At 38.4% G+C, this 21,962-nt stretch overlaps 2 protein-coding genes and 1 long non-coding RNA gene across 3 annotated transcripts; 2 read left to right on the forward strand and 1 right to left on the reverse strand.

Annotated features, from left to right (window-relative positions):
- Positions 1-1,171: 1,171 nt before the first annotated feature.
- LOC139975270 (uncharacterized) lies at positions 1,172-8,060 on the forward strand. Its single transcript, XR_011795706.1, has 3 exons — positions 1,172-1,380; positions 6,095-6,250; positions 7,493-8,060. It is a non-coding gene; the product is annotated as an uncharacterized lncRNA (long non-coding RNA).
- Positions 8,061-11,929: 3,869 nt separating this feature from the next.
- LOC139975064 (ankyrin repeat and SOCS box protein 3-like) lies at positions 11,930-15,499 on the reverse strand. Its single transcript, XM_071982681.1, has one exon. It carries the CDS (start codon positions 14,566-14,568, stop codon positions 13,039-13,041), a length of 1,530 nt encoding a protein of 509 aa, XP_071838782.1. The 5' UTR covers positions 14,569-15,499; the 3' UTR covers positions 11,930-13,038.
- A 668-nt stretch (positions 15,500-16,167) lies between these two features.
- LOC139975141 (arylacetamide deacetylase-like) lies at positions 16,168-20,978 on the forward strand. The gene is made up of 4 exons (XM_071982781.1): positions 16,168-16,493; positions 17,952-18,180; positions 18,637-18,700; positions 19,997-20,978. Exons 1-4 carry the CDS (start codon positions 16,320-16,322, stop codon positions 20,802-20,804), a joined length of 1,275 nt encoding a protein of 424 aa, XP_071838882.1. The 5' UTR covers positions 16,168-16,319; the 3' UTR covers positions 20,805-20,978.
- The last annotated feature ends 984 nt before the right edge of the window (positions 20,979-21,962 follow it).

Below are 21,962 nucleotides of genomic sequence, written 5' to 3' on the forward strand. Positions count from 1 at the left end.
TAGCCATATTGGGGCTTCTTGGGTCCACTGGAGTATCTAGGTTATGATTAAGGTTAACTGGGCTGATGGGGCCATCCTGGGGTAGTTCATCTGGCTTCACTTTACCCACCTGAAGTATGTCACTTGAGTCAACTGAGCTATCTGGGACATCTAGACTGACTGGTCCACTTGTGCCAGTGTGGCCCTTCTTGGCTAACTGGACCATCTCTGCTATTAAATGGGCCCTGAAGACTAACTAATACACTTGATCAACTGGGCCATGTAAAATCTAACTGAACCATTTGGGCTGTCTGGGCAGTGTGGACGTTATGAATTCTCTTGGAAAACAGGGCCATTTTAGATATCTGGACTCATGGGTTAACTTTATATGTGCCTAATTCTGAAATTATTGGGCCACCTCAACAATCCAGGTTGTATGGACTTAACTGAACTGCCTGAGCAATCTTGGCTGTCTGGGCCATCTTGGGTAAGTGGGCCATCTAGTCTAGTTGGGCCTTGTGGGATATCTCACATTGTAGGTAGTAGTGTTTAAAGGCATTGCACTACCTTCAGAAATTGCTGCACTGATGTGTTACGATTGTGTGGAAGAGTAGCAATCATATATGCCTTTGTAGTTCACTGGGTTTTATATGTACTTATAGTTATAATCTATGTTAAAGGTTAGTTTAAAAGTTTCTAATCACCCAGTTTTACAGTTTTTTCTGCCTTTTTTTTGGCTCAGGAATAGCAGAAATTTAATTTGTTGCAGCCTTTAGTTTGGCAAATGTTTCAGTCATTTTTTTGTATTCCTCTTTAATAGTTCATTAATGTTCTCCCTCTGCTCTTGTGTATTCCACGCCTTATACCCATCTTTGCTCTATTACTACTGCACTTTCAATTCCTATCAGAACTTTTGCTTTATCTTCAAACTTTTTACGTTAAACAATTCCTGTTCCTTTCATGATATGGAATAGCCCTATCCTTGCCTTAAAAAATCTACCAATGCTGTTATCTCTCACTAAAATCATGAATTAAAACATACGTTACTTCATCCATTCTATAATAATATCAGTTAGAGAGTAGGGACGACATAGAGGACAGAATTGGTGAGCATGGAAAGATAAACAAGATGTACATGTCCATTCGTCTTCAAAATGTTCTTTTTTGTTCCTCCTTCATCGGTAAGGTCCCATATCTTCGCACCCCTCACCCATCCTCCACGACCTTACCAACGTGAGGGGATTTCCCAGGGCTCGGGATTCGATTTGTGGATAAATTTGGACACTTACCAGGATATCCCCGCGCACAGAGACAAGGTTTGCATTTTAAAGTGGTCGTCAGATGGTTTTTGGAATCGTGTTGGATTGAATCACCACCAGCCAGCAGTGTTATCTTAAGATTGTGAGTAGCATATTACTCTTGGCAAAACAATTTTAATACTAACCTTGAATATATTTTTAAAAAAAAACAGATTTAATTTTCAGTTTTGCAGATACTGAAATAACCTAAAATAACCTTTCTACCATCCTTCCCCCCCCAAAAAAAAACATCTCCCTCTGTATAACAAATTAGAAAATGTTGGTCTTGAGTATACTCATTGTGTGCTCGTTGCTAACGGCAACCTGTAATACAGTCGAATAAATCTATTGCATATTCGTATCCTGTTGGATTCAGAAAGTTGAAGACTGATTTTTGCTGAACAGCAATGTCTTCCCACCCCCTTTTGCATTTTACTTCCACTGTCCTCTTCCACCCCTCACTTCCTCTACCCATCCTCTCTAACCCCTCCCCCAATTCTCTCTCCTACTCCTGTCCTCCTTCTCTCACACCTCCCCTCTCTCCAGTGCGGAGTGATCCATACAGTCAGAGGGGCGGATGCCCCCCCCCCCCCCCCTGACGGACTTAAATGGACTGCTGGCACCCTTTTCAGCTATTTACCATTTTTTACTTATTCGCGATTATTGACTTTTTTATTGCGCTCTCAAATACCTATTGACATTTGTCACATTTTGTTGGTGTAATTTTCTGACAAACTGGCGATGACACCAGGACTATTTATTCTTCGTTTATCTGCAAATAAGCAAGGCCCGGAAAGGGTCATTTCTGGCGATCTAGGGAGTATCTTTACTCAAAAAATTTCTGTACGTTACGCGCCAACCTGTGGTGGCGCTCCGCTTAGATAGTGTCAAAGCGCCCCTACAGACCATTCTCGCCCCCCCCCGACCAATACCTAGCTCCGCCACTGCCTTTCTAACCCTGTCCCCTTTTGTCCCCTCTCACATTCCCCCTATACTTAGCAATATGTTTGGCATGTTGCTCGGTTCTTCAGGTGACATATATAGTCTGTTTCAGTACAATTGTTTTCTTGCCTGCTGAAGTCAAATTAGACAAACGGAAACTAGATATAAAACTGGAATAATTCAGCAGCATTCTCATATATGTTACACTCCTCTTCTCTTTAGAATCAGCCCGCACTTAAAAGGCATTTTATTCAGATTTCATTTCAGATATCTATGGCGGTGACTCATCATTCGACTTTTTTATCAAATCAGGGATTACATATACGTAGGTAATCGAATTAAATGCCCCATATATATGTCGAGCCCCTTATTCAATGTTTCATTTATGCAAACGTGCGTAGAAATATCGAGACGCGTGAAGGATTAAGAAACCGATGGCTGCAAACATTTCACATTTTACGTCTGAGTTAATAAAAAGTGAAGTAAAAAGTGAAGGTTAGCGATATTTCCAATTCATAACAACAATACTACTTCCTGATAAGTGCTAAATGTAAATGGAGCTTAGTTGCCATGGAGATGATTGATGTTACATTGAGAGACCTTTTCTCTCGGTTTGGAAATTGTTCACAAGATCATGTCTGTGGGTCCAAAAGCCAAAGAAAATATATTTAAGGAACTGAAAATGTAATAAAGGGGCTTGTAAACTTGAAACAATAAGAAATGTGATTTGATGGTAAATTTAATTCATGAAAGACCCACTTGCTCATTTTGTAAGTTACCATGGAAACTCTTGCAAACAAACATATTCTCACTGAGTTATGATAAACACACGAGGGGATTTGTCAAACTATCAATTAAAGTTTGTGCTGTGTATGTATATTAAGTTTTATGAACATTATAGCATATCTAGCAAAGTTTGTTTGTGTCACCATGTTTTTCTCGTTTGACATCCTTTAATTTCAAAAGGGTTTTATCACTTTTGGGACTTTTGGCAATCATGATCATCAGGCCAACTGTTATGTTAGTTCATTCTCTGTAGGCTTTGAGACCGGTACAATGGATTAATTCAAATAAAAATGAAAGTTTGAGATCATTGCCTTTGTTTGCCAAGGGTGAATTAATCAAGTAGTATTTTGTAACAAAGTGTTTCCTTCCAACTTGCTAATATTAACTGAATATGTCACTATCTATAAACATTAGAATTTATAACATATGGCCCTCCGATCAAATTAGGTTGGTGATTCCTGGCCATTGTACTAAAATGATGGAAGGATACTGTATGTGATCAGGGGCATATCCAGGATTTTCTAACCCGGGGGGCGTGAATTACTATCTAAGCGGAGCGCCACCATCAGTTGGCGCGCAGCGTACAAGAAAATTTCTTGTTTTGATACCACCCAGATCACCGGAAATGGCACTTCTCGGGCTTGAAAATGACCAACCAGATGTACACTTTTTTGCCTGAGAACCAAGTATTTCCCAATAGTTTTTTCCATCCATAACCTTTTTGAAGATTGTCACCAGTCACAAATCATGTTCGAACTCATCGCATGTCCTGTGGATCATTGCTTTTGTAGGTGATTCTACGTCGCGGCCCACAATATCCGTCAGCCCCACTTTTCAAGGTTTTAAGCCCATTATTCGTTCAGAATTTGAAAATTCCGTCAGCCCCACTTTTCAAGGTTTCAGCCCATTATTCGTTCAGAATTTGAAAATTCACATTTCTCGTGAATAAAGTCACTTCAAAACATACCCATATAATGTTGTACAAAATTTCATCAAATGGACAACCAATATAGAAAAACCTCCTTCAACCCCTAACAGACCGGTCAAAATTGCACGAGTAGAGGGTAGTGTGATAAAGAATGTTGGTCAGAAATTTTCGAAAATTCAGACACAGTTAATTTATTGGTGTACAAATATTAAAACCTCTTAAAACGGCTATTATAAAACTTCGTTGAAGGAATTAAAAAAAAAAACATATATTTCCGAAACCGAACACTATACACATAGGCGTAGGAGGGGGGGGGGGGATGCAGCCCCTAATTCGCCATTACTAATGTAAAAGATAGTTTTGACATAATTGGACCTTTTCTCCCTCTACATAAGACATTTCGTTGTTTATATTCGCATCCCGCGGTATACTGCGCAACTTTCACGGACCGTACGGTACACGATGGCATGCGATGTAATAACCGATGCTTGCTTATATGATATTGACATTAACATGATGAACGCGAAAAAAATTTTTGGTTATTATTTTTCGGGCAAGTCGGACAGTTTTGAGGCTTTTTATTCTGGAACGCCATTTTCATGCTCACTGATATGATGTGATATCTGCTGTTTGCTTTACAAATTCGAACAGACGCGTAGCGAGGAATTTGCCAAGGGAGGAGCGAAGCCTGTAGGCAAATTATCTAAGCGTAGCGCCATCATAAGTTTGCGTGAAGCGTACAGGAAAATTTCGGCCGAAAATGCCTCCCAGATCGCTGGAAATGACACTTCCCAGGCCTTGTAAGTTGCATCTAAGCACTTTCTATTTTGAAATTACTAGCGATATCATCAAAAAATATGCTGTAGGGGGGGGGGGGGGCGGTCGCCCCCTTCCCGAAATGCGTCATGTTCCCCGACGACACGGTCGAGTTCGAGACCAGCCACAGTTGGTTTCATAGCACAATATTCTACATTTTTTTAAGGCGTATACACACACACACGCGTTATGATAGACCATATATAGTATATATATAGATCATGAGTGAGAGAGGAAAAATTGGAAACGTAAAAAATGGAGTTGTCGGTGTAAGGGGTAGGGTACGTGAGGCACACGCCCCTTCCGATATCCTTGATCCGTCACTGGCTACCCTGTGTGTATAATAGGGATCAGCGCTGTAATGATGTCACTGTTCCTCTTTCTCTTCCCGGTGTCTTGGCGTTTTTCTTTTACTCCCTCCTTTTCTCCTATTTCTCTCTTTCTTCTTTTTCTTTTCCCTTCCTTCCTCTCCTCCTCCTCTTTTTTCCTTTTTCTTCTCTTTTTTTCTCTCCTCTTTTTCTTACCCGGGGGCGCGCGCCCCCAACGCCCCCCCTGGATACGCGCCTGGTGATGGTAGCATCTATAGCAGGGGTTCCCTAACTGGGGTGCATGAACCCCCAGGGGGTGCGTGGGTCCATCCCAGGGGGTTCGTGAGATGTTTCTGAAAGTCAAAACTAGAGTACTTTTTGTTGAACTAAAATCTGATATATCATATAAATTAGTGATGTACAAAAGTCGTAACATAAAAATCGTTTCATACGCATATGTTGCCACAGTAGCACCATACCGTGCATGTGATAAATAACTGAGTTATGAAACAGACACAGGCCGCATGACTTTGGTGAAGTTGGTTTACGCATGACAGTACGTCGTGAAGATAAAGAGCTGATCTGATCTTGAAGTTTCCAAATAAATGTTCATCTCTTGTTGTTTTCATTACAATATTACACTATGTACTTGATCTTTTACAAAGCACTGTTATGCGTATTATAGTATAATAATGACTCAGATGGTGTCTCAAAAAGTTGGGGGTTCATGGACAACTCTGACATCCACAGGGGATTCCTTGGGGGATAAAGTTACGGAAACCCTGATCTATACCTCATATTTCCTGTACTGATATCACAGAGAGGGTTTTCAACATAAAGTGTAGCTCTGTAATTGTCATTTTGTTAGATGCCCAATTCTCGCAAAACTAATGCAAATATCGTTCGTCGCATCCAGCTATGATCATCGTGAAATCTTTACTATACATGAGCAAGTTGGGGTTGAGTTATTTATGCATTTTGTATTTCATCTCGTCAGCTGTTAGTGTAATTAAATGAATTTCTTTTGCTGTCTACAGATTGGAATTGTTGGTCGCACCGGCGCAGGGAAGAGCTCCCTCAGTAGTCTTGATGAGGTTGGAGGAACCCGGATGGTATCGTCACCATTGATAACATTAAAAGTGTCCGAACTCGGTCTTGACGACGTCAGGAGAAATATTTCCTTCATACCCCAGGTAGAAGCCAATTGGTCTCATATTTAATAATCATAATTTTTTTATACTATTTTGCTACATTTGTTTGTGGTGTGGGTTTTAATGTCAACCAATCCCATCATATTTACAAAGTGAAACCAAACTTGTAGGTAATGGGGAAAATGATAAAATGTGAAATTGGGAGTAAAAAAAAAAATACTTGGTGAGCTTGTGACTCATGCACTTCCTTTAAGGTTGCAGCTATTCTACCCATTTTTGTAGGAAAATTGTTATTTTTATTTCTCATTTCTCTCCTTTGTGTTATTATATATATAGAAAAATTATTTGTACTTTCTCATTGAATCCATGTCCAAAAGTTACGTGTGCTTTATGCAATGTTTCCTTGACCTCAGGAAATTATTATTATTTTTTTTTTGGAATCAGGAAAATTGCAATTAAATTGTTCTAAACTTATGGTTTATACCATTTTGATAATTGAGAATTAGCTTTCATTTTATAGGTTTTTTGTTTCCATACAAATATTTCATATTATAGTATTTTTTTTAAAAGCTTTGCTAGGAGACTGATGGAGAAGTCTCAAAAGTACTTCAAACCAAGGACATCATTTCCACTCGATTGAATAAAATTTTTAGTTGTGGTTGTTGTTTTTGTTTTTCATATCTTTCATAAGAAGGTGATGAATGGATTTCATAATTCTCTAGATGACATAATCAGTCATTTTATTGCAATGGTATTTAGTCCAAAGCAAATTTCGGTCAAATTGTTGGGATTTTGTTATTTTGCCAGTTCGGAGGATCGCTCATAGAAATAACTAATAGAATTTTCTTGATTTAAATGAAATATTGAAAGAGTTGAACAGTTTGGAATATGAACTTCATTGCTATGGGGTTATGAGATGGATAAAGATTTAACAGGTGCATTGCACACTGTTGCTTTAATATAAAATAATTAAATTCTATATACATTGTTACTTTCTAGAATCTGTAGGGAGGCAAAATATTGTGCTGAAATGCAGAAAATATAAATACAATTCTAAAATACAATTTTGAAAAAAAGTTTCTCATGGTATTTTTAGATATTGAAAATGCAGTTTTATTATTATTTTCTTTAAATCCATTTCTACGTTTACATATGTTAACCCAGCACTGTCAGCATGTGACTCATGTTTTTATCCAGACGTCTTTGTTTCCTGAAAAACTGGTTCATGTTTTCGAAGCAGAAATATAAGTTAAATGTTCTGTTTCATTTTGACCTTCTTTATAGGGTTCTACATTGTTCAGTGGAACTCTCCCCCCAAAATCTGGACCCCTTCTCAGAACACTCGGGTGATTCTTCGTGGAAAGGTCCTTAAAGAGGTAAAACATGATTTTGTAGTGGGGGTAAACATATGCAAGATCCACCTGCTATTTTAGCTGTGTGTACTCATCTACCATATACCATGGAAAGGATAAATCTTGTCATTTAAACGAAACAAAACTCAGTGTCAACTCCCCATATCTTGGAATTATGATTCATTTCACACAGATGGTTGTGCTAGTTTTGATTAATTGAAACTGTTGATTAGACAAAACTTGGCATTAATCAGAATGATGGCAATCACCTCTTTTTGATGGTTATTAGCTTTAAATATGAATTAAACCAGGTTTTAGTTTTTGTCTCCTTTGGGATGATGAATCACACAGTAACACTGTGTTAGCATGTGCTGTGGATATGTGAGAATAGCATACAGTACATAGTTATCCTAATAGGACTGGGTCATATTTCATCAGTGTTACTATATGTCTTATCGCCATATAAACACCACAGGTTGGCTATAAGATTGCCATCAACACGTTCTCACCTAACCTGTCCACCGGTATAAATTTGATATGATAAATCACACAGTAACACTGTGTTATCATGTGCTGTGGATATGTGAGAATAGCATACATGTAGTACATAGTTATCCTAATAGGACTGGGTCATATTTTATCAGTGTTACTATATGTCTTATTGCCATATAAACACCACAGGTTGGCTATAAGATTGTCATAAACAAAAATAATAATAAATGAACCTGACACACATTTCTTGCGAAATACGTAAACTGTAACCAAGGTTTGATTTTCCACATGATAAGCTTCGATGACTTTAAACTCAGTGCAAAAGAATGTCAGCATCTTCTGTATAATGTATTGCCATTGACGAGAAAAACACTTTTCATGTTGTGTAGTTTTCAAATCTAGTATTGCCTTTTCAGTACCTCTATGATGAAAACCTTTTCAAAAACTAAAACCATACAAGTGAGATGCTATACTTATGATATTATTGTCTATATTATTCTTTTAATTATTCTTATTATTCTTTATTATTATTGTTATTAATTATTATTATTATTATTATTATTATTATTATAATTATTATTATTATTATTATTATTATTATTATTATTATTATTCTTATTATTATTCTTATTATTATTATTATTATTATTATTATTATTATTATTATTATTATTATTATTATTATTATTATTATTATTATTATATCATCATTATATCATTATTATTATTTTTCATGAAACTCTGGTGAGGTCCTTTCAATTGAGAATACGTTACATGTATACTTCAATTCATGTATGAGATTTGTGATATGTCACAGGCATAAAAATTTACTTTTAATTCTGACACGAACAAAGAATTTAAGAGTTGGTCATTTTCTCGGACAAATGTTCACAAGGGGAAGGAAATCTACTTTTAATAAAATCAACCTTGACGGTAAGAAAAATTAAAATTCTTTGGTCGATTTGAAAGATGTCTGTGTTGACAATTGAATGGAAAGTCAAAATTGCTTTTCTTACAGTCGCTTTAAATGTCCCAAGATTTACTTAATACTAGAGCACTATATAGAACAATGGCTTTATGGAGCATGGAATTAGTTAAAAGTCTATGGACACCTATGAACAACATTGTCCTAATCACTCTAATAGGCATTAGAAATCATGAAAATTGCTGCAACTCCCATCGAAATCCATCCAAGATTGACGGTTGCACCAGTCATTTCTCAATAATTCTAGTTTTATTTATGAATAAACATTAGTTACTTACGCACATTGATGATGCACAGGGAGTGACTGCGTAATCTTCTGTTATGTTTATCCCTTTGTTTTCAAGGACACTGAACACAGATTTGTGGCCTACGGTGATTTTTTGAAATATTTAAAGGTTTCTTTGAAACGAGGAACATCACATTATTTGCCTTCCACCCTCCCCTTCTCAAATATTTATTTATTACATCAAATTTTGTTGCCAGTTCCAAAGTGGAATTTCCTCTTGTTCTCATCCTATCACCTTCCACCCTTTATCTCTTTTATCTTATATTTATTTTTTAAATATATTTATGTTTTGGTGGTCACATATATACAATTTTTTTTTATGAAGACATCAACTCTAGCTTGTATTGCTATACAGACGTGCGTGATAACCCAAACCCGCGACTTTTTTAAGTACTTCTATATTCTGCTTACGAGACTAACCCAAACATTACTGTGGGCGTTGCATGCAATTCACAGAAAATAAAGTCACCAGCAAAAGCCACACAGACAGATTTAATGCATCAGTGGATGCCTTTTACTATACATGCTAATAATATCTAGATAAAACTATGGCTTCTGATAATGAGCGAAATTTGTGGTAAAAGAACAGGTGATGTAGGCTATTTACAGTAAGTACCTCCGGGGGCATTAAACACATTTTTTTTTAATACAAAATGTTTAAATGTGTAAATCTACTTACTGGGTATTGTCCTCTTCTGTAAGATGTCCAAGAGATCTTTGGATGTATAGAACTATTGTAAGTATGAATCGAATTACTAATTAGCATTCTTTTAACAAATTAACAAACAATGGAGAACTGACTGGAAGATTAGAAGGAATGGAAAAGAGCAAAGAAATTAATGACTGGAACAGGATTCAAATCAGTGACCTCTAGATTATAGAGACCTCTAGTTTATAGAAACCTCTGGACCTCCTGGCTTACATAAAAAAAAGTCAAAGAAGTTCTCTCGAATTCCCTTCTCTGCTCCTTTCTGAGTGGTATCAAAAAAAAACTGGTGCGTGATCCCTGGTTGCACGGTTTGCAAGGTGGCTTCTCACTGGCACCTCCAGCAGGAGATGGCAATATAGGGACCGCCACCAACTAAAGGGCTGGATAGCTGCTCGGTAGGTAGAGCGCAGGGCTCTGATCCAAATCCCATTCTAGCCATTAAGTTCTTCATTTCCACAGCATTCTATCGGTAATTTTGATTAGTTTATTATTCAGATAACCAGTTTAGAAGGCGTGATCATCATAAAAGTTATAGAAACAGAAGATTATTAAGAAAAAACAGTTGTAGAAATTACTCAATTTCTCGTCTCGGTTTGATACATTTCTTAAGAGATTTGCTAGACGGACCACATTAACTCATTAAATGACAAGACAATTGCGTGTCAAGTAATGTGTTTCCATGGTTACTGGTAGCTTTCAACAGCTGCAAGCCGGAAACGTGTTGAAAGGAATGCAAAGAAGGATTTTAGACGGTGTTCATAAGCTTCATGGATTAAAGTGGCTGCTATAGTAACAGGCAGCTGATTCCAAATCCTCGAATGAAGGATGAAGGTCAGGTGAACTCAAAGAAATAAGTACAGAGTGACATTTGTGTCTGTTAGTATGTATGTATCTCTGCCTGTCTTTCCGTCTGTCTGTGAAGCATAATCCTGAATCAGTGAGAGTTGATCAAGTTGTAACTCATACCCGGTGAAGCTAATAAAGGCGCCACTTTGCATCCAGTCCATGGTCAAGAGATATCAACAGATAGAATCAGTTAAAGTGTTGTAGCTTGGACTGGTATGCTTGTCAGTTTGTGTATACCGCTGTCTGTGAATGTTACACATGCTTTCTCATAAATATGAATAAATTAGTCAAAAAGACAAAGTTTCATGGACAAAATATCAATTTGAAAAAGTTAGGGGATCTGATGTGTAGGTTCCAATACTTATAATATTAATAACGTAATAATATGTACCAATTTATGTACAAAGGAGTTACCATTACTGTTACCTGTTATATATAGTCCAGGGGATTGAGTTAATCCATGTCACTCCTGGCAAATTGAAATGGATGTCTCACCAAATAGATGCCTTCACCAAATTGTAATACTGCCCCCAAAAGTCAGCAAGTGTCATGTCCCTTTAATTGCCATAGGTGCCCTTCATAGCAATCTACTTCTTGATAGAAAGTATGAGATTATTCTAAATCGAAAGTGTGGTCAAAAATATTGATATGTTTCTTTGTCTGCTATTTCTGTATGGAATTTCTCCCATGTTAGTCATAATGCATTGGTGCCCTCTCAATTTTTTGAAATATAGATCAACTCTAAAGTGAATCAATCTTTAAATTAAAAAGGAAATGTTTGCTTTCTAGAGATTTGCTATCTCCTTCTGGCTCAGTGTCCAAAAAAAAAGAGGAGAAAATAGGATTCCACAGGAGATATATTTATTTGTACATTCAAAGAGTTAAAATTTTAGAGAAATTTAAAAGAACCTGATGATATCATTGAATAGACATTAAATATATAAATATTACTTTTTTATTTCAAATATACGTATACATTTAAAATTATTTTTGTCTTTACTACATGTAAAACAAACATCTTCTTTTTCTTAAATATTAATCATGCAATTTACAGATGAATGTAATTGATTTACTGCCACAATCATAGAGCATATATAGAATAATTTAAAAAGAAATGTTTAAAAATTCTCTGGTAACAGAAGCAAATTTTTGTAAATAAAAAGCCATTTGTGAAATTATAAATTTAAAATAAAACCTTCTCTAACAAGCAAGCAAGTCTTTTTTATTTTGTTGATCAATATATATTTCTCTCAAAGTTTGGCCTAATTTTTGCTCATTCTGTGAAAAGGAACCAACAGTTGGGAGAAGAAGCAAGTTATTGTCAACAAGGTTCTTGGAAGTTTTATATCTTTAAATCTATACATTCAAGAGTCCTGATGGAATGTTCAGGCTAGACTTAAAATGAAATCGTTCTCCAGAGAGAAATTTATTTTTGGCTGATAAAGGAGGAACATACTCTAAACTCTCCGTTCAATTTTGAATTCGTTTCGTCCCTAACGTGTTTGGGCTCAAAAATATTAGCAGTTGATACGTCTCAGCACAAAAACTTGAAGGAAACAGGTGTACTATCTTAGATGTGTGAAACAACTTTTTTCTCAGGAATGACAGTTGCTCATATCCTTATTGGCTCATTCAGTTATACAAGAGTTTCCGATTGGAGAAAAAAGATGGACAGTTTATTCCAATTAAGGACTTTTTAAAATGTCATGTGACAAAGTTTCGTAGAAGAAGTGCAAAAAACCGACGGATGCCAATTTAATTTGACAAATTCTGGTTTTGTGCCAATGACAACTCTGGACGCTGAATGAACCAATGGAAACAGACTAGAAACTGTCATATGTGAGAAGATCGTCAGATGTCCACTTTTCGTGCATAACGACGATGTTGACCAATGAGAGTAAGAGAAACTAATGTACGCCAATTTTAATTTGACACACGTCAATTTCAGAACCAATGGCACGTTAGGCTCGCCTGCAAGGGCTTCTGTGATTGGTCATAAAATCACTATTTGTAATGAAACAACCTACCACCTTTAACATACTGTACAAAATGATCTCTGTAGGCTATGAGAAATCAGTTACGTATGGATAAGAGCACCATTTAATTATTAAACCCGCAATTGTAACCCGCAAAGTTCGTTTCGTGTTGTATATATGTAATTCAATCCATCTCCACTTCCACATTCGTACATTGTACGAAATCTCGTAACGTCGTCGGCAGAGGTAACTCATCAAAACAGAGGGCGCAAGACAGTTTCTCTTGCCCCAGACTACGACGAATAGACACGCGAGATAAATGTTGGAGAGATGGTACCTCGCACAGTACTTCGTTGATTAAACTCGTAGATTTGCACAATCTTAGGCTTTGTTTTAGATGACGACATATCAATGGTTTTGACCAATAAGAACTCCACAATCTAAGAAGCGTCAAAAGTGAATGGCATTGTTCTTTGTTAGCCGGATAAATCTGCCAAACACAGAAACCAAAAGGTGAGTATTCACATTTGAATTCAGGGTCCAAACCGCGATCTAGAAGGAATTTTATAGCAAGCAATTGAAACTTTTGTGTCGTAAACATCTTTTCTCTCTGACAATTGCAAATCGTGGCCCCATGGTCAAACGCTGTGGCCATCATTTCCAAATTTGGAAAAGCTTGCCAGAGAGGGCACTGTAACATGCCGTGATCCTGCATGGAGGCGCCATTCTTCAATAGATATTTGACTATTTCCGTGTGTCCTGCACTTACCGCAAGATACAGAGGCGAAGCGACTCGTTCCAGCAGACGGAAAAACGCTCGTGTTCTTGTTCCTGGCGCGGTCTCTGTGTTTGGATCGTAACCTGCTTCAACTGCGAACTTCACAATATCCAGGTGTCCGTTCTCAGCGGCGATATGCAGAATGGATTTCCTGGTGCCGTCATAAAACTTCCTGGTCTGTGTAAGTGGTTCCAACCTTTTAACAATGCTGAGATGTCCTCTACTTGCAGCGAGTAATAACGGAGACGCATTCTGCACGGTCGGTCTCTTTGTGTCTGGATTGGCGCCACAAGATAACAGGAAATCAACACACCACTCGTGACCTTCCCGAGAAGCGAAGCAAAGTGGAGTCTCGTGGAGTACAACAGACGCGCCGCATGGGCAAAAACTCATAGCATCCGGGTCCTCGTAAAATAGCAACAGTTTCAGACAATCAAAATGGCCATGCCTAGCCGCAATAAAGTACGGATCCGTGTCCCTTTGTCTTTGAGATGAATTCGTCCATGGTACACCGCCGTGCATTAGAAGTTGCTTCAATACTGTGACGTTACCCGTCTTCGCGCACCACCCTAGCGGATTTAGCCCAAACGTACCGCAAATGGCGTCCAGGTTAGCACCGCTTTCTACCAGCTTTTCGATCGACACGGATGAGATATTCTTGCCCGATTTGATAAGATCAATTAATGCAGATCGAGGTTGATTCGGGTCTGCGCCAAGCTCAAGGAGAACGCATAACGCCTCATTACATCCAAATTTAGCCGCTAGAAGTAACGCCGTGTCCCCTTGTGGAGTCTTCTCCTGCATACTGGCGCTACCATTGGTCGCAACAATATTTCGGACAGTTGTGACGTCATTCTGTATTACCGCCACATGTAACTCACTCCAACATTTTTCCTGTCTCGCATTTCCGAATAGAAGTCTAAATAAGTTCAACATTTTTTATGAAGTATAGTGTAGTATTGGTACTCGTATATTTTCCAGTATTGGCTTAACTATGGTGTATGTTATGTGGTACCTACTGCTTGCCTTAGTGTGCTGTATCTGTGAAGGCTTTTTCAGGCTGCGCACAACGTTAAGGATACTCTATTATTGAAGAAAATATCGGTTTTCCATAGTTACTAACGACTTTGCTATATTGCGAAGTTATTCGGCAGTATATATATATACACTAGATTTCTGTACTATGTATATATATATATAAGCTTATATGTGCATAATATTGATGGGACGTGTTTGTGTCCTATCATTGCGCTATTAATGTGACATGCTGCGATACATTGCGCTATGACCGCGACAGTAGGCCTACTTAAAATTGATTTTTTATTTACAGCAGACTCCGAAGGGAACAAATGTCTTTTGATGGTATTAACAATCTACTTATGTTCGTTACAATGAGATGCAAAACAAGGAGTAAGATCTTATCGAAGAAATGAAACGATTTTTTATCCAGCAGTAAGATATACACAGGGTAAATGTCACAAATTATTTACACTGTTTTGTAATGTCTCGCGTAAGGCTGTAACGTAAATACACCGTAAATGATATAAGAAATTCGCATCCAAATAAAGGCGTTGTCTGTTCCCCGTTGTATCCAGTGACGTTATAAATGAAGATATTAGTATTAACGTTGTCTCTTTCCTCAAGAACAAATTGCATTTCACCTGCTTTTACGGAGTACCTTTCATCCTACACACTATGGAATCAAAACGCTTTATCCTTGTTATTCTTTAAAGACCTATATGAGAACGTCCTCGAGTTGTGACCATGTGATGTTTTATGAAGCCTTAGCTCAATTATAGTAATGTCATCTTTATAGTGTAATAGGCCCGTATCCGTCAAAACAGCGGACTTAATTCATTACAGTTCATTTCCGCGTTAACAGAGCTCATCCATGGGGCTCAGTTAAACTGTTCTTATGTGCGTATATATGTATATATATATCGGCCTACATATATAGTCTATATTCGAATATATACATATATATATATATATATATATATATATATATATATATATATATATATATATATATATTCTTACACACACTTTTTGAAAATCATTGTACTGCAGTTATTTGAAAAATTTGGCGCGAGTACAAGCTCATCAATAGAGCAGCATTAGTCATTTAGCCTGATATGAACATTTAACATGTGCCTACAAATATGAACTCAGTTTTATGATGACATGATATAGGAAACATGAGTCATAGGCAACATAGTGCGGCATTTTTGACCCTGTAAAAACGTAGACTACCACGAAGTTAAACTTCAGGATTTGGCATAAACAACGCACATATATTGCTTTACTATATTGTGTATAGATGATACACATGAATAATATATGAACACTATATATATACGATCCCAAAAAGGAAACTGAAGTGAAGGAGTTAAAATAAATGTTTCAGTTTACATCGCGAGATTACGACGCCAAAGGTCATGTAAATAACCGGTTATTCCGAGGTACCAAACCATTGTTTAATGACTATAGACGTTCCAAATCGGTTGGGTGCAAAGTATGTAAACAGATTTATATATGTATGCATGTGTTTGATTAAGTTATCACCATCATACGGTCACACGAGAAGATTGCATAGACATCCTCTACATTGAATTAAATAAGCTATACAGGCAAGCCACACTGATGCTGTATTTTATCAAGTTCTTGAGCGTTGTTGTTGGTTAAGTATGACAGAACGGTTGTGGTCTCTGTACGAAGAGGTAATGAGGTGGTTGGAACGCATCAGACACAGGGTCGGGGCAGCCCTCTGTATACTTTATCCTACGATAATACCGAAGGGTATCGCGGAACGATGGAAGTACCGTATGCTTATGTCATTGTATTGGTACGTCAAGTTCATGGTGAGTACTATACCACGGTAGGCTATTGTTACACCACGCTCACCTTGTAGCACTAACGAGGTATCTCAGTATGTTGGACTTTAGTCTGTCGATATGAATTATTCATGTGTATATTATAAGTCAAGCTCAGTTTTGCTCACGATCCATACACTCAATTATAACAAGGTATATACGCATGCGTGGAATGAGTTGGGAGTTCATATGATGACGGGCAAATCTCTGCAATAAATTATAAAATTTGCAATACCACACTGGTTGCATTCCTCCTCAATGTGCATTCCTCCTCAATGAGTGTACCTTTCCCAATGCCTGTACCCATCAATACTGACTGCACCGTACACACAAGAGGCAGGATGGCGTGGGTGGGTGAGGGGTTGGGTTTGGTAGGAGATATTGATGCAATGGATTAGCAGCAGTTACGTGGCGTAGGGAGAGTCAATCAAACGGATAGTTATAATCACTTCTAAAGAAGCGGTACGCACACGCACTGACTTTGTGCACTTAGTTCACATGTAACTTAAGTTTATGTTGTTATATTGTTATGAAAAGAAGGCTGCATGATCGATCAATTTATAGCAGGGGTTCCCTAACTGGGGTGCATGAACCCATGGGGTGCGTGAGTCTTTTCCAAGGGGTTCGTGAGACGTTTTTGGAAGTCAAAACATTTTGTTGAACTTAAATCTGATATATCATATAATTTAGTAATGTACAAAAGTCGTACCTTTCGACAATCTCTTTTGGCGTTCCATACGCGAATGCTGCCATTGTAGTACCGTACCGTGCATGTGATAAATAATTGAATTATGAAACAGACACAGGCCGCATGACTTCGGTGAAGATAGTGCACGCATGACAGTACGTCGTGAAGATAAAGAGCTGATCTGATCTTGAAGTTTCCAAATAAATGTTCATCTCTTGTTTTTTTTTCCATTACAGTATTACACTATGAACTTGATCTTTTACGAAGCACTGTTATGCGTTTTATAGACTCAGATCGTGTCTCGAAAAGTTGGGGGTTCGTGGACAACTCTGACATCCACAGGGGGTTCGTTGGGGGGGGGGGATAAAGTTAGGGAAACCCAGATTTATAGAGAATATTGCTGAACTGGTCATGTTAATTTCTTTGGGTTTATTCTTAACTATAGGTTTGATATGCAAATAAGATATTCGTTAAGCTTGGATGGCCATCTTACGCAAGTGTCGAGTAAATTTGCACTTCAAACATTTTTCTGTGTAGGTTTTATCAACCCCCACCCATCAATACCCATCAATCATAGGATCATCCCGGCGCAAGAGGATTTTTTTATCAGAGAAATATGACAATTGTAGTCTTTATGAGAATACCGAACCTACAAGGCACGACCCCCCCCCCCCCCAGATAGGCACATATACGCCTATTATCGAGTCTCATAAAATGATTTATGCTATAATCATGTAGTTTGGCTGTTTGGTCCACAGGCAATCAAAGCCGGCCAGAGGCACAACAGCGATGTGAAGAGAATCCAAACAGCTCGGTATTTACGGAAGTTGTTAACGCCCCCACTCCCTCCGGATCCAGCTGTCAACGTAAAGGTCACGACTTTGGATGGTATTCCAGTCCGACTTCATGAACCCAACAACAGAGGTCATGAATTACTTCCGGGTTTTATATACTTCCACGGTGGCGGGATGGTACTAGGAAGCTCAGGTGAATATTTCCGGTCAGTGTGTCGCGGAGTGTGTGAAGACCAGGCCGGGCTATAGACTACTGCCTCCCCCTCCCCTCCCCTCCCCTCCCCCAAACTGTGCCACCATAGTGTAAAAAAACTTCACAAGTTACAAGACACGAGTGTTTGTGCCCCTCTCTAAGATATCGATGCCCCTACTTAATTTACTGGTGGCCCATCCAGCTCAAAATTCCTGGCTAAGGGCCCTGTGAAGATAATGATATATAACAACGTTTAGGCGAATGCTACGTACTTTGATTTTAGTACAATTACAGCGGGCCAAAGAATCGGTGTCATTTGTTGTGCATTTTACCATAGCTGACTATCTTTGGTCATTCCATGCCATGTTTAGAATACGTGTAGAAGACCTTCAAAATGATAATCTTGGCGTAACATTTTGTAGCCTCACTTATTTCTCTTATTTGTTCTATTTATAGAAGCCTACGAAAGTGTAACTCGCATCCTCTGCTCTAGGTTGAATGCAGTTGTCATCTCTGTTGAGTAAGTATAGTAACCATAACCATACGTAACATAATGTATTCAACACACACTTAGAAGAAGGTTGATCCGTTATGTTAAAGGGTATGAAGACTCGCGCAAAAAGAAACGAGTAATGCCGGTAATCTGACCTAGTTTCGAATGAGGTGTAACAGAAGTGTAAGACACCACCATCGATCCCAGAAAATACACACACACAGCTTGCTACCATCGGTAATTAGACACTAATGTACAGTCAGTACATAAAGCTGCGGTCAATACTCACAGCACAGTGTACAAACAATACAGCGATGGACATGATCTCAGGTCCAGTTAAAGATAACAAGGTATCACATTTCATAACTGTATACTGTCTGCATTTTGTAGCGACACGAACAAAACGTCATTTGCAAGCAACGGAAAGTTAACTTTTTCAGATGACCGCACGGGGTTTGGGGCGAGTCTTCAATGCCTTTAAGACGCTCAGTGCTTCCGACAAGAGGACAAGGTGCAGTAATAAGTGTGTCATAAAGAGGAGATCAAGTCAATTGGTTAAATCATGCTATACTCTTTAACATACTCAGCGCAAACACACACCCACACACACACAAACCGTATCTAGTATTTATATCAGGGACTCCTAACAGTTCTGAGTTGGTGATCAGACTCATGTCCATTTAATAGACATTGCCACCTGCGGCGACACCACGCCCGCGTGGAAATCATTGCTACGAGCATTATTCGGGCCAGGCACCCAACCCCCTCCCCCCAAAAAAACAAAAAAAAACAAAAAAACCACCGGTGTCGGGGGTCATGTTTGATATAAAAGTTGAAAACCTGTGTACTCGCAGAACGAGCGGGAACGTATTACAAACTATATCTGGGAGTATGACTTTTTAAATATTATTATTGTTGTTGTTATTATTATTATTATTACTACTATAAAGAACATATCCGAAGAGCATTCATAAGCATTTATCTGTGGCAACTCAACAAGCCTTTGGTAAAGCTGAGTACAAACTTCTCATCTTGCTTAATCTATCGAAAAATACATTTCAAATTATGCATTAACGTGATTACGTGAAACACGTGATCTCGTAGGTGGAAAGCGTATATTTAGTACATGCGTTGCATAGTAAATATAGTACATATATAAGTTCATGATTTATATATATGTAAAATATAACCAAGTTTACGATGGAGGTACACCTTTCCCTTCCCAATTCATCTTTCTGCATTCCCATGTAACTCTGACTAGAATAATGCCAGATTATACACAGACAGTGAGCTTCTTCTCGTTTTTTCCCTCCTTAATTTTAGTTATCGACTCGCGCCAGAACATATCTTCCCTGCAGCTTACGACGATAGTTTGAAGGCATCTAAATGGATTTTGCAGAACGGTGAGAGATTTGGAATAGACGTGAACCGCGTTGCTATGGGCGGAGACAGTGCAGGTGGTTATCTCACAACCTTGATGACGCAAGCATTACGTCGAGAAAAGGATTTACCAAAGGTCAAAGTTCAAATATTGGTTTACCCCAACGTTCAGTTCTTCGATATATGCACTCCTTCATATCAAAAATGCCACAAAATCTTTGGGGACAAAGATGGAGTTCTTCCCAACATAGCAGTACCAGATTTTATGTCTATGTATATTAAAGGCGAGAGTGAACCCCGATTTCTGAAAGCTGCCCTTGCTAATTTACACGTTTCAGCGGAGTTTAAAAAGAGCGACCTCTATCGGAAACGCCTTAACGTCTCTCGCTTGCTTCCAGCTGAGCACCGACAGTTGTCCAGCTACTACGAAGGACCCGTCAACGAAGAGAACGGAAGTGACGACATTTGGAACGAAATTGAACAATTTATGATGGATCGTCGATTTTCGCCTCTGATTGAGGAAGATTTCAGTGATTTACCACCTGCTCTGATTCAAACCTGTGGATTTGACAGTCTCCATGACGACGGTGTGATTTATGCAAATAGGTTGAAAGAGGCAGGGGTGGAGGTCAAATCAGTGAACTACCAGGATGGTTTCCATGGTATCTTTAGTTACCAGGGGTCGGGCCGATTTGCAACTGCAAACAAAATGATGGACGAAGTCATTTCATTTACCAAGCAAAACTTGTAGAAGAAAATTTTAAAAATGGTATCATTTATAAGAATATGAAAGCAAATCTTTTAACATTTTCGTCTGCATGCCTGTAGGTACAATTTTCTGAAATGAAAGGCATCGACAATGATCTTAAAACAGTAAACAGTAAAACCAAGGGCGTAGGAACCGGGGGGGGGGGGGCTGGGGGGCGCCAGCCCCCCAGTGAAAAATGTGGAGGGGCGGAAGTATCATTCCGCCCCCCCCCCCGCTTCGCAAGTCAGAAAACCCCTTTTTCATTTCCAAATGAGAAAAAGAATCTCATTTGGAGCACCAAATTGCATCTAAGGCCAAGTGAAAATACAAAATTAAGTTTACAAAATGGAGTGGGTGTTGAAGTGTGCTATATTGCACCAAATTGCATCTGAGGCCACCTGGAAATGCCAAAAATTCCAAAGGGGGAGGGGGATACCCCCTCCCCTTAGACCCCTCCCCCAGGCCGGCCATTAGTCTTCAGCCCCCACGCAAAAGTACCTTCCTACGCCACTGAGTAAAACAGTAATGTCACCCTTATATGCCTCATCAACATTATAATCATGTTGTACTGATTGATTTTACGCAACGTGTAATCGTTCATGTTTGTTTTCTTAATAACGACCGTGCTTGGACATTATTTGTATATGTGCTACTATGTGCAACCCGACACCCATCAATGACGTAGACATCGACAACTTTCATCACTAGTTTTCACACATGTCAACTTGAATATTGTTTATGATGCTGGCCTTATTTGGTATAAAGAGGGCGAATGGGGGGGGGGGTGTAGGGCTGGCTCTATACTCTTAGAAAGCTCATCACTGTAGTAAAACCTCCTCCTTTTACTATACTTCTTGTTTACAAGTTTGTACTATACAAATACAAGGTACAATACTCCATGCTTTAACATTGGTACCCTCCTCCTCCGCCCTCCTCCTCCGCCCTCCCCTTCCCCCTCCCGTAAACGGTATCCTTAGAATGTCTATTATCTTCTATGGACTGATGATATATATCTACTACTAATGTCATCTTAAGAACACGATGTGTGCACTTGGCATCAGATATCTGAATAGCTATTTTGTACAAACTTTATTTTTATGTGAATTCTTTTTTGGCAGTAATTTATCAATAATGTTCATCGAAAAATAAATATTTTATGTA

Source organism: Apostichopus japonicus, chromosome 10 (genome assembly GCF_037975245.1).
Source record: "Apostichopus japonicus isolate 1M-3 chromosome 10, ASM3797524v1, whole genome shotgun sequence".
Classification (NCBI taxonomy): Eukaryota; Metazoa; Echinodermata; class Holothuroidea; order Aspidochirotida; family Stichopodidae; genus Apostichopus; species Apostichopus japonicus.

Coding starts and splice junctions, on each gene's coding strand:
- LOC139975064 (XM_071982681.1), bottom strand. CDS start 14,568: ATGTTGAACTTATTTAGACTTCTATTCGGAAATGCGAGACAGGAAAAA.
- LOC139975141 (XM_071982781.1), top strand. CDS start 16,320: ATGACAGAACGGTTGTGGTCTCTGTACGAAGAGGTAATGAGGTGGTTG. Junction 18,181..18,636: donor GATGGTACTAGGAAGCTCAG/GTGAATATTTCC, acceptor TTCTATTTATAG/AAGCCTACGAAAGTGTAACT. Junction 18,701..19,996: donor GCAGTTGTCATCTCTGTTGA/GTAAGTATAGTA, acceptor CCTTAATTTTAG/TTATCGACTCGCGCCAGAAC.